Source organism: Buteo buteo, chromosome 3, assembly GCF_964188355.1.
Source record: "Buteo buteo chromosome 3, bButBut1.hap1.1, whole genome shotgun sequence".
Taxonomy (NCBI): domain Eukaryota; kingdom Metazoa; phylum Chordata; class Aves; order Accipitriformes; family Accipitridae; genus Buteo; species Buteo buteo.
In genome coordinates this window covers 11,417,596-11,430,629 of record NC_134173.1, presented here as the reverse complement: position 1 = coordinate 11,430,629, position 13,034 = coordinate 11,417,596, and the positions used below count along the sequence as shown (strand labels likewise).

Here is a 13,034-nt window from a genome sequence, read left to right as displayed (position 1 = left end):
GAACCAGCCGGAGCTCACCGGCGGGCAATTTGGAACCGACCGGGTCGGAACCCTCCGGCCAATCTGTCTCGTTTCACAAGGGCCGATGTGCCCGTGGGACTATTTCCACGAACTCGCCCCCACGTTCGGGAGGAAGTTTTGTCTTTCACCCCGTTTGGCTTCTCAGAACCTCACCTTTCGGCCCCGCTAAAACCTGCTTTGAGCGTCAAAAGCGGCCAGGCTTTTTTTTTTTTTTTTTTTTGACGAGTAACAGCCTTTTCTGCCACCTTTTATCCTGTGAGCTGCTGCGTATTACGTGATGATGACTGAAAACCTGTGAACGAGGTGAAAACAGCGAGCGCGGGCGGTGTCGAGTCCGGACTAACTCTCGCTGCCGGCTACCTGTTGAGGTGGGTTTCCCGCAGGCGCTTAATTATTTCTGCCTCTCCGAGAGAGCTCATTTCAGCCGAGCTGGACCTTGGCTTCCAGCCGTGCTGGAAGACGCCACTTCTGAGCTTCCCTAGGAGAGAAGGCAAAAAAAGCAAAAAGAAGTTTTTTGAGGCGGGGGTTTCCCTCCGCTCCCTCCCCGCGGCCAGCCCGGGAGGCAATGGCAAGCTAAACCGGGGAAAAAAAAAAGAAAAAAAAAAAAAAGGAAGGGGAAAAAAAAAAAGAAAAAAAAAAGGAAGGGGGAAAAAAAGAAGAAATAAAAAGAAGGGGAAAAAAAAAGAAAAAAAAAGGGAAGGGGGAAAAAAAGAAGAAATAAAAAGGAAAGGGGGGGGGGAAATCCCCTACCCCTCCTTCCCCACGGAGGAACCCCCGGGGAGCTCAGTCTCCCGCAGCAGCAGGCGGCCGCCAGCGCGGGGGGGTGCGGAGGCTCCGCCGCTCCGCGGGGCGGCCCCGGCGTGGGGTTGCGCGGCCGCGGGCGGAGCGTCTCCGCCGGCCGGGGAGGGGGGGGGGGCGGCGAGCCCGGCGGCCAAGCCGGGAGAAGAGCTCTGCTTGCCGGGGCTGGGGGGCGGCCGCGTCCCCCTCCGCACCCCCTCCGCGCCCGGAGGCGCATCTTGCGCGGAGGCAGCCTCCTGCCTCCCTCCCTCCCCGGCGTGGGGGGCGGCCGCCCCTGGCTCACAGCGGTCTCCGTTTTCCACCCGCGGGAACTTCAGCCCGCGGGGAAGGGGGAGGATGGAGGCGTGGGAGCCGGCGGTGGTACCCCTCAACCGGTCCCGAGCTGGGGTAGAGTCGCCCCGTGGGGAGTTCAACCTCTCCGGGTTGCCGGAGGCGGAGGGGAAGCCCCTCTTGGGCATCGGCATCGAGAACTTCATCACCTTGGTGGTCTTCGGTTTGATCTTCACCCTGGGGGTGCTGGGCAACTCGCTGGTGATCACGGTGCTGGCGAGGAGCAAGCCAGGCAAGCGCCGCAGCACCACCAACATCTTCATCCTCAACCTGAGCATCGCCGACCTGGCCTACCTGCTCTTCTGCATCCCCTTCCAGTCCACGGTCTACGTGCTCCCCACCTGGGTGCTGGGCGCCTTCATCTGCAAGTTCATCCACTACTTCTTCACCGTCTCCATGCTGGTGAGCATCTTCACGCTCTCGGCCATGTCCGTGGACCGCTACGTGGCCATCGTCCACTCCCGACGCTCCTCGGCCTTGCGCGTTTCCCGCAACGCGCTGCTGGGCGTGGGGCTCATCTGGGCGCTCTCCTTCGCCATGGCCTCCCCTGTGGCTCACCACCAGCACCTCTTCCACCGCGAGGCCAGCAACCAGACCTTTTGCTGGGAGCACTGGCCCAACCCGCGCCACAAGAAGGTCTACGTGGTTTGCACGTTCGTCTTCGGATATCTGCTCCCGCTGCTGCTCATCTCCTTCTGCTATGCCAAGGTGGGGCAGTGGGGAAGGGTATCTAAAAGGGATGGGGGGACGCGATGGTGGCGGGTGTCCACGAGCTGTGGGGCCGTCTGTGGGCACGTGGAGGGACGTGGCGCCGTCGGGAGGACACGGGGCAGGGGTGAGTTTGTGGCACAAAGGGAGAGGGCCGGTGTTATAGCCGAGGGATGGCTGGGGGGCACGTGTGTGTGTGTGGCACAGGCAGGTCAGGACAGGGATTGCACAGGGTGGGGGGGGTCTGGCCGTTACTGGGGTCCCTCTGCCAGGTTTCCTTGTTGCAAAGTGCTAAGAAGCCCCAGTGCTCTGCTGCTTTCTCTGTCAGCACAACTATCCTATTTTCTTGCAGTGCTGTATGAGGAGTTTAACTCAAACGAAGTACAACAAAGCAACAAGTTGGTCAGGCTTCAGGCAAAGAATTGCGGTTCTTTAAAATGCAGTGCACTTATAAATGACACAAACCCGGCCGTTTGGTCTGATGCAGTTAACGGGTTAAGAGCAAAAGGTGCATCACGCTGCCTGGTCCCCGCAGGCCCTCTCTTGCCCCGGTTATGAGAGATTTACCTCTGACTCCAGCAAGGGCAGGTGGTGCTAGGGAGCAGTGCATGAGGACCTAGGGAGGACAAAGCAATAAGTAAGGGTGCCTGAATAAGTGCATTTAAGGACTTTTCTGCTCAGGCAAACTGTCACATTTTTCTGTGAATATGAATTGTGGCCTTTGGCGTAGGGTCCACTGTTTGCAGCTGGACAGGATCTGGAGCACCGGCTGCTACCTGCTGAGTTAGGCAGAGATCCTCCTGTTTCTGTGCCAGCAACCTTCAGTAGCAGGATTTCTCCTTAGGCAGTAATTAACATTTGAGATGATAGGTCTGCTCTTGCATATAAGGACTGCTTCAAGTGTTGAGAAGTCAGTTCTTTAATTGGCAAGTTCAATAGATGTAATTAAAGTATTTAATTTGAACAAATAATTTTATGTTCTGTTCAGTTTTGTATGCATTTTACAGCAACTTAATTGTGATGTGCAAATTAAGGCTAGAATGGCATTCAACTCTGCTAAAACCAACTTACGCAGAACTCGAAGGACAACATTTCTAAATTACTGTTTGTCATGAAACAAGTCTGACCTGGCAAATGGAGAAGAAATACATATTTTCATACACAAACTGAGCTCTGTTTTCCCTGGGTGAATACACCAGTATTTCATCTACAGTGGTGAATATGACGGAGCTGTGTGAAACTTGTGGCAGCCATAGATCATCAGAGTTTTAAGAAAATATTACATATTTCAGGGACAATGTTACAGAATGTGTGCAGAGGGAGTTTTTCAGGTATTAAGAATTCTTATATTTTTCAAAGCCAAAGCATCTTCAGTTTCAGTGTAAAGTACCAGTCTTCAAAGTCTAATTATATGAGAGAAGACTGAAAACAAGTCCTTCAAAATTACGACAGTCCTGCATAGTGTAGGGGGGAAAAAGGGGGAAATATGCTTAAACAAACTATAAGCATAGTAAATACAACACACCACGTTGTTACAAAGCACCACTACAGAAGTAGATCTCTCAATATTAGTATGAATATGTAGTTAAAAAAAAAAAGGCACAAAAAACCCCAAACCAACAAAGCAACCCTATGTGAAATACATGTCCAGAACAAGTTCATAAAATCAAGGCCACTCAAAGTTACACCTAACATCTTGTGCTTAAATTACTGCCAGCCTAGGATCTCACCCTTGCTTGGTGATGTGTTTTGAGCCTGTATGTATGGTCCTGCTTGCCATGGTGTCAGGCTGGAAGATCCAATCTGAAGGGATGAGTTTTAGGAGATACCTAGGAGGTACCTGGTATTCCCATCAGTGTCAATGAAGCTGAAAAATGCCGTGACTTGTACAAGGCCATTGGAGGTATTTGTAGCCTGCAGCGTAAAGGCTCATTCCTGCCCTCATTACGAGCCACTGGCAAATCTCCAACTGCAATATTTTGGCACGTGGGGCAGGGTGAGGGAGAAATGAAGGGTGATAGTAATTGAAAATCAGAGCTGGAGCTTTAGATTTGTCAAAGCCATTGCTACTCTCACAGGTCTCAAGCAAAGTGGTCACTGCGAGCTGTTATCAATGTCACTAAAGTACTATGAAGTACAAGTTTTTTGGGTTCCGAATGCACGCAGAGTTAGAGGATTGCTGCTGTGTAATAGCCTCAGAAGTATTACAAAACTAAATGCATTCATTTCTTATGGACTTCACTGGTTTTCATGAACTGCGGATCAGCTAAATAATGCAATCTTCTGATACAGTATATTAAGACAAAGGAGACTCATTTCTCTATTTGAATATATTGCCTTTTCTAGACTCCTTTAAGGCAGTCTGGGTTTTTTTATAAGCAAATTGCAATTGAACTTTCGGTTTTGAACGTCTCATTTTTTAGGCACTCTAATAGGGAGCCGGGTTCTTTCTCTCTCTCACTCTCTTAAATATGTTAGGAGAGATTTGTATTTTCCCCAGTGGATAGCAATACTGTTACAACTTATGGAAGTGCTGAAATAACACAAGGTATTTGAAAACAGTGTCGTCTCACAAAATCAGAACTGGAAATCTCATGTGATGTGTTCTCAAGGCAGGGATTTATGAGATTGTGGTCTGTGTCCTGTGTGAACAGCTACCCGTTTCCTCTCTCCCACAAATAACTTTTGTTCAGTTTCAACCAAATTTGATAAAGGAGTGAAAATATCAGGCGCAATTATATTTCCCTGGTTTTGTGAAAACAGGAGTCAAGGAAGAACGTGTAGAATCTCTGTCATCCTCTCTCCTTTAAGGAGAGCCAGTCTGCACTCAGCTGTTATACATCAGACAAGCCACAGGGGGAAGAGGTCTTACGTAGCATCTACTCATGGAGGAGACACATCTTTTTGGGAACACACATCTTTTGGGGAACACACAGTCAAGAAACCACAAATCCATAGGAAACCAGCTTTTGTTGGCTCACAGAACTACTCTTGAAAGGAGCTTACTACTCCAGCCAGAGGGGTGGTGATTAGATAGTTATTAGTTGAGTTACAGTGCTGTGTGCTTGTAGACAGCCTGTATTCTTATTTTTTTACCGCTTATCGTATTACTTGCCATATTTTTTTAATGCTGACTTTTTGTATGTGTTTTGTAACACTGCCACAATATTTGTTCACTAATATGTTCTTAAAGGGCAAAGTGATAAATGATTCCCAGGGAGCTTCTAAAAATTGACATCTGCCAGGGTAGTGCAATGTGACAGCTGATTTTGGGTGCCTCTGCTTTCGAGTACCCAGTTAATGAGGATTCAGTCCTTGCAAGTCAGGCCTCCTTCGATCAAACCTTTAGGCTGGACACCTAAAATCATTAGCAAATTTTTCCTTTTATAGATGTTATCATGTTAAAAGCTTTTTTTAAAAAAAAAAATATTTCTTGCCTTAAGAAAGTTTCCATTATTATCTATCATTCTAAACATTCTGAATTCATGGAAGTCATGTGTGATTTATAGACTTTGTTAAAAGTAAGCCATAAAAAGTAAGAGCCTCAACATAAAATACAAACTCATATGGTTCTTGGCTTAAGATATTATATCTTAAATTTTGCTGACCAGCAAGGGAAAACTTTATTAAACTACACTGAAAAGAAAAAATAAAGTCTATGACACATTAGCAACACACTATTAAACGAAAGAGGGTGAAGGATCTGTTATGACAATAGAAGCAGCAGCATTACTTTAAAAAATGGATTGCAGGCAATGGCACTCGAATTTAAATCAGGTTCATACTATAAAATATGGTTCAGAATGTAATGCTCACATTATGACTCTGTTAAACAAGCAGTTCATTCTTATTAGATAATGACCTTGGGCAGGTGTTCCTGCTGCAGGATTTTCAATGGCTGATAATGAAGGTGTAGTCAGTGGAAGGATGATATACAGCCAGACAGGAAATATGCTTTGCAACGGTGTAGACTTTAAACTTTTACACTGTTTGGTAGACTTGTGTGAATAGGCAGAGACAGTTTAAGCTATTTTTTTCTCTCTTGCTTATAGGAAAGACCCCTTTCTCTATTTGGTTATAGTCCCTCAGCCTGGGCTCTCAAACCGTCTTGAATGCAGTCCCTGAAACAACTGGGGAAACAAAATAAAACAAACAAACAAAAAGGATAGTCTGTAGGAAAAATCCAGGGCCTCCCAAATGCCACCAGCGGTAGTCGTGGTAGTACAGTCTGGAGCAGACTGGAACTTCTTATACTTCTATGATCCTACAAGTCTCCTTGACACCCTCTTTCACAACAACATAACTTTCTTCCCACAGCACCCCACCCTCATCTCCAGAAAACAGGAAAGCTATTTCTTCCCCGAGAGCCAGATAAGATCTCTGATCGACAGGTACATGAAAGCTGGAGTTAGAAAAGTTTCATGTAAAGAGTTAATTTTTCCACAGAGCTGATTTTTTTTTAAATGTAAGACCTTACGAGAACAGGTTGTGACCTACTTTTTAGCAAGGTGGGTATTTCATTCCATGAGTTAAAAATGCACGTGTAAATATATCAGTGGGCATTTTGAAAGACTTTCTTAACAGAAATAACCTAAGATGAATTAAAAGGCACATGCAGAATTATTATTCATTCAGGTGAAGTGACAGTGGCTGTTAGAAGAACAATTGATTATTCATTGGCCCAGAGAAGAGGTAATTTGAACAGGGCAGTGAGGAGAGGTGTCTTTGATTTGCCTTGTAGTGTTTGTGCATAAACATGGCTCTTAATATCCCTCCACGGTGTTCTGCGTAGGTCTCTGAGTGCTGTTCCACTGCTGTTGGTAGGTAATTAAATTCTGCCTATTTCTCTTGCTGCTGGTTTGCGTACCATCTGGTACACTACCACGTAGAGCCAGCACATTTTCACTGCAGAGACTTATTTTATGAAGTACATATATGACCTGAAAGAGGGGAATTTGAGAAGGATTCATTGGAAGGTTATAATCTAAATCTTCAACACCACCACCCCCCCCCCACCCTCTCAGCCCCCCCCCAATATCCAGTTTCACAGTTTTGTCTGCTGCATTTTCTTTGGACTGGAGAGAGATACAATGCAAAAATTTGTGCTAAAACATTCAGAAAAAAATGTTTGTAACTTCAAAAGAAGATTTTGCAGTTTGATTTCTGGGAAGAGTTTATCTGACTTTGGTTTGGGGCTGAGGGAAAATCACAGTGCTGTACAGTCTCTGGGTAGCAGAGTGCTGGGAAGTGAACTTCACTGTATTTCTCCCATGCTCTTTTTTGGGTTTACATTTTTCACCCATGGACTAAGCAATACACTTGTTTTGTACACAGTGAATAAAGAGTGTGTGAGCCAGAGGGTCATCAAACTGGTCTTCTGCTCGACCTCAGGGGCTCTTCTGTCCTTTCCTTCTGGTCTGCTTCTTCCTGGAGAAGAAGGGCTGAAGCCAAAACAGGACCTTCTCAGACAAAACCCATTTGTTTTTCTCCTGCCTTTGCAGAGCTCAGGTTGACCTTGGTAGCAGCCTGGCTAATCTTTCAGAATAGGGAATGCATGCAGCACTGAGTCTTTCATGCACAAACATGTTGGTGCACAGATAAGCACAAATGAACTACACTTCCAATGTTAAGTGGTTGCAAGTAATTTTTGTTTTTCTGGTTGGTTGTGGTTCACTGGTAGCTAAGAGCAGATACTTAAAAAGTGGAACCCACTGATGAGCTATGGTTATTCACAAATACCATCTTATTTCTTTTAATTTGTTATGTATGTTTCTAACTTCGCCAAAGTGGGATCAAGTCTATAGGTCATCTTGTCTGGTGTCTGTCCTGGTAGTATTTATCTGTGCATCCCAAAGAAAACAGAGAAAACATCCCTAGATTGTATAAGAGAATTTGAATTTATACCCTTTTCCCCCCTCAAGAAGTATCCTTATAAGTCCTAAAATTTAGTATTATATTCCTTAAAAAAAACGCTTTTAATGCTGGATGATCTTACCTATTATTGTTCTCAGTTCATCTTAGAGCTCTGTAAAGTGCAACCTAACATTGTCATCATCATAACTGAGCTCTAAATCTGACAATCTCTAAAAAATTCCTCATACCATATTTTAATTAAACCCTTGAATTTAATTAAGCACCTCCTTTTTTTAATTCTGTATGGTTTACAACTTGTTAAACACGGTCAGCTGAAGAGCATATTCCCTGCCCTCCATGCCTACAAATCATGCTATATGAATATATTAGATTCAGTTAAAAATGACTGCAGATAAAGTAGGGCACGCACCTCTACATATCCACTATCCAAAAATCTTATGTGTAAATCACTATGTTAAAACTTGGACCCTGCTCTTGGATGATGAGCCTTTTTGAGATGTATTTTAAAAAAATACTTATTAAATGTACATGACAAGTATCATCAAACTGTTGATAAAGGTCATACCTCATGTGAGATACATTTTAGTATAAATTATTTTTGAAAGCCTAAGCTTCTTTCAAGGATCAAATAGCGCCAGCATCCTGATTATATTAACCAAACATCCATCTGAAGAAAGCAAATTATGCAGGTGACTCAGAAAAGCTCTGACTCAAAACACACACTTTTTATGTTACATGCAGTAAAGGTCATTCTAAATTAACAAGCATTGAGATTTTTATGGAAGAAGAATAATTGCTAATTCTAGGTGCATGATAGGTTTCCATTTGTTGCCTTGTTCATTTCTAATATGTATTTGTTACGTAATACATCTGAAATTTTATGTAAGAATTCAGTTGTGGTCTGCTTCATATTTGTTGATTTACACAGATGCAAACTCTGTTGATTTACACAGATGCAAAATCCTTTGGATTTTATACTGTGCACTTTTGAAATGTGTAAATTGCATCGGTAATGTTTGTAAGCAACTCATGCAGTACTGGAGAGCATACTCTCAAATATATGGGTTCAAATTTTAGAAAATGGTGAAATACAAGGTGCAAATTAATCTTTTCAGGTTCTTAATCATCTGCATAAGAAGTTGAGAAACATGTCAAAGAAGTCAGAAGCATCCAAGAAAAAGGTAGGTTGCTTTCATTAACCATATGTATTTGCCTATATTTTAGTTTTATGGCTAAGCTAATTTGGTATTATATTGCTTGTTGCCAAAGATGTAATGGAAAGAAGAAATTGAAATGAAGTATTTAATGATGTATTCAGTGTCTCTCTGAACTTAGCAGGATTGGAATCTTCTCTGATCCAAGTTTTCCACCACAGTGCATTAAGCCATAACCTGAGATCCCCATATTTTGAACTTCAGAGCATCTGAAATGTAGACATGGAGACGTAACCTGTCTCTAATATTAAATGGATTTTTTTGCTTCACAGGCATTTTTCCCTAACTTGTAAATCTGTTTGTTTATTTTTTTAACTAGCTGAATTTTTTAATGTTTTATGAAGAATTCCTAGGTTACATGATAAGACTTTAAAGTGAGGTTTATTGTGCTTACTGATAGGAGTCTTAATGATTCTGCAATTCTTCTATTGATTTTCCACAAAATATTTTTTTCTCTTATGTTCAAGACTTAAGTTGTATACTGGTTACAAGTAGAATCGTGAAAGGTCTTTAAAGCAGAATATAAGCTTTGAGATTTAGAATAATATTTCAAAGATGTGTTTATATATTGAATTTGTCAGTTAATATAATATGGTTCTGATTTTTGAGCAGATTTGACCACAGTAATCATTTGACTAACTTCTCAGTTTATGAATGTGGAGTTAGGAAAAACCCTTAGGCTATAGCTCTTCATTTGATCTGATCACTATTACCATATGGGCATGCAGACTGTCTGCAGTGTAAATGAGTTATAACATGGGCTCAACAGGCAATAAGTTATCTCTTATTTATGTATTCTCTACTTTTTTGAAAAATATCCTAGTCAATAGATTTTAATTCCTCGAATTAAAAGCATTATGACCCTGATTCCGTAAAATACTTAACATATATACTTCTGCACTTAATGTCATCAAGGCTAAAGGTGTATTTTTCAAAGGCCATCTCTACTGTCATTTAAATTATTCTCAAATTGAAATATCTGTGCATTTCCTCTCAATATTAACACTTAAAATTTGCAACTAAAAAACAGATCTGGCTAGGAACTGGCTTTCATAGCTTCAGGGAAAAGCATTACAGATAAGCCCAAGACTGCTTGGATGTATCAGGGTTCAGTAACCAAAGGGGTGGGAGGAAGCAACACAAAACTTTTTTTTTGCCTTAGAAAATAAGTTTCTGATCCTAAGGCCTAATTCGTGTTTTTCAAAGCAACTCTGTTTTCACTAGTGTGCTGTCTCTCTCTGGTTACTGTATCTTTCTTTTTTTCCTTCCACTGTTTTGTTAAGAATGCATTTAAGGCTTAATTATACCTTTCCAGCTTTATTCAAACCTTTATGAAAATTTCAGTAGTAGTATCTTAGAATTAATTTGCTATACGTGTGGAAAAAAGTTAATGAAAAATATGATTGTGCCTAAATGTTATTTTTCATGCTTTTTGATCACAAAGCATCAATATTAACATCATGTATTTCAGGTGGGTTTTATTTGCTAATGAGAAACCCTAAGCAAGCTCCCATTAGGTAAACAAGAGCTGCCCTTTAGTGTTACCTTGGTTGCAAGGCATAGTGGTGATTTTGGAAAGGTAAGCTCTGAAGTTAGGCTTGGGAGGAATAATGGGATAAAACAGATGTTGTGAGGTTTCCTAATGCAAAATTACTTATTCTGCAGATATGAAATACCTGAAGTAAAACAGTTACAAGAGACACGTTGTCATCCTCTGCTTTCAGGTGCATGTGTACAGTCCACTGAAAGTCAGTGATTTTCCTGGTGGTTTTTTTTTTAGAATTTGAACAAACTGAAGTAATATACCTCTTTTGAAGTAATTGTGCATGTGGTATCCAGACAATCTGTTTTCAGTTGGAATGTTAACACCCTGAAGGAATCGGAGAATGAGCTACTCTTAATTTGTACTTCCTTGTTGGTACATATTCTCCTGATGAGACCTGAAAGAGAAAATATTTGTGTGGCTATTTGTTAGTGGCAAAAACTCCACAGGGCTAAATAGAGGAACGGCTTGTGAAAACAGGTCAATCCTTGACACTAGACAAATTATATGTACTACAGATATAATGTCCTTTGGTTTCTGTTGTGAGATTTTTCTAACCAACAACAGTATCTGTCATAAGTTATTTTGGCCTATTGCCGTAGAAATCAAACTTTTGTTTCTGTAAGTTTCTGTAAGTTAAATCACATTGTGATTAGGTAGGTCAGTCTGAATTATTACTGAGCATTAATCAAGTCAAGAAGTATAGACCAAGTTCAATAAGCTAGCAAAAAGTCTAGATATTCTCTGTGCTGCAGTATTTATCACTCTGTGGCCACTGGGTTAGCTTTGCCTGTGAAGAAGAGCCTAAATTATGTGAAAAATTATGTTGTGAAGTGTTAATATAGTAATTATAATGGTCCATAACATAATATGCTTTGGAATTAATATTAGGCTTTTATTGGGAGAATGATTTAGTTGAAAGAGGTAGTTGTTAGAGGAGTAGGTATTAGTTGAGCAACTGCGAAGCACTAATGGCTGTTTCTGAAGTGGAAGCTAAAGAAAACATTGACAGTCAAACTCCCCTGTGCCCTGGCAGAATACCTTCAGCACCTGAAAGGTCTGTACTGACTGATACTGTGGCTGTCTGGATGGATCTAATCAACTTGATGGCCCTTCCTCTCATAAATAACAGAAGTGGAGTCAGGAGACAGCACTGAGGATATTTTGTGTTCCATTTTTCTGAATTCAGTATTTGGTGGTGAGCTTTGATTTCCAGGTTGGTTTTGACAATGTGCAATCACTGGAAATTTCAAGCTCCTTACTTTTCTCTTTTTTTCTCTAGTTGTATCCCAGAATGTTGTTGTATGACTCTCCCTGTGGGAATTTTACGTTAGAGGAGAGACTTTCAAAAAAGCCCCTGCTCCTTTTGTAGACACTGGAGCAAAGTTTTTGTCTGACTGCTCTAAGCTTTTCCACTAGCTGCCTTCATGTATAATAGATCTTTCTTGAAATTTTGTCAGCAATCTATAAAATACAGATCATTAGATCTGGATGAGATTTCCCGAAGACCCGTGTTATCATTATTTTACATCACGCTTATGTCCGCCTCAGAAAAGGCTAGGCTTTTGTGTAGGGAATCCGGAACATCATTTTTACCTTCTAGGAGAATCATACATTTGCCTTTTACTGTGGTATTTTCAAGGCTAAAGTTCTCCTTGCAGCCATTCACTATGCAAAGTAAAGCCCATATAGGTAATGGAGTAAAATCAGTAATAAATATTCCAAAGTGTGTTCTCTCTAAGTATACCTTTTTCCCCCCAAATAATGGTTTTGAAGCAGGTTTAAAGCTGATTCTTCAAGTGCTCACCAGACATCTGTGTTTTCCTTTCCCTGTCTCAGACAGCACAGACTGTGTTGGTGGTGGTAGTGGTTTTTGGCATCTCCTGGCTGCCGCATCACGTGATTCATCTCTGGGCTGAATTTGGAGTTTTCCCACTGACTCAAGCCTCCTTTCTCTTCAGAGTAACTGCACACTGCCTGGCTTACAGCAATTCCTCTGTGAACCCGATTATATATGCGTTTCTCTCTGAAAATTTTAGGAAAGCCTACAAACAAGTCTTCAAATGCCAGATAGGTAACGAGTCACCTCTGAATGATGCTAAGGAAAATAAAAGTCGGATAGATACACCGCCGTCTACCAACTGTACACACGTGTGAACTTTTCAAAGTCCTGTATGTTGGCTCTTCATTTGTGTGAACTAAATGCCTAGAAAACAAAGCACAATGAGCTTTATCCTGGGTTTATTTTGATAAAGCTAATTGGTATTTAATGTACTGAAGTTGCATTTGTAGCAAAAGTTTGTGAAACTTTATGAAAGAAAACTGGCCCGATCCTTTGGATCTTAGATAGCTTTGTCAAATGAAGCTCTTGGACCTTTAAAAGATGCTTGAGAAAAAAAATGTTGGAGGTGATATGTCTGTATTCCTCCTCACTAAGCATATGGTTTGTAAATGTTCAAATATACAAGAAGTGAATGTTGATATGGACAAGTAACTTTTTGACATCTTACTCTATCGAAGTGAAGAGATGGCTAAATTTTCTGTCT

General features: G+C 41.7%; 1 protein-coding gene across 1 annotated transcript; it reads left to right on the top strand.

Annotated features, from left to right (window-relative positions):
* The first annotated feature begins 1,155 nt into the window (after positions 1 to 1,155).
* Positions 1,156 to 12,645, top strand: GALR1 (galanin receptor 1). Its single transcript, XM_075024285.1, has 3 exons — positions 1,156 to 1,857; positions 8,847 to 8,912; positions 12,328 to 12,645. Exons 1-3 carry the CDS (start codon positions 1,156 to 1,158, stop codon positions 12,643 to 12,645), a joined length of 1,086 nt encoding a protein of 361 aa, XP_074880386.1.
* The last annotated feature ends 389 nt before the right edge of the window (positions 12,646 to 13,034 follow it).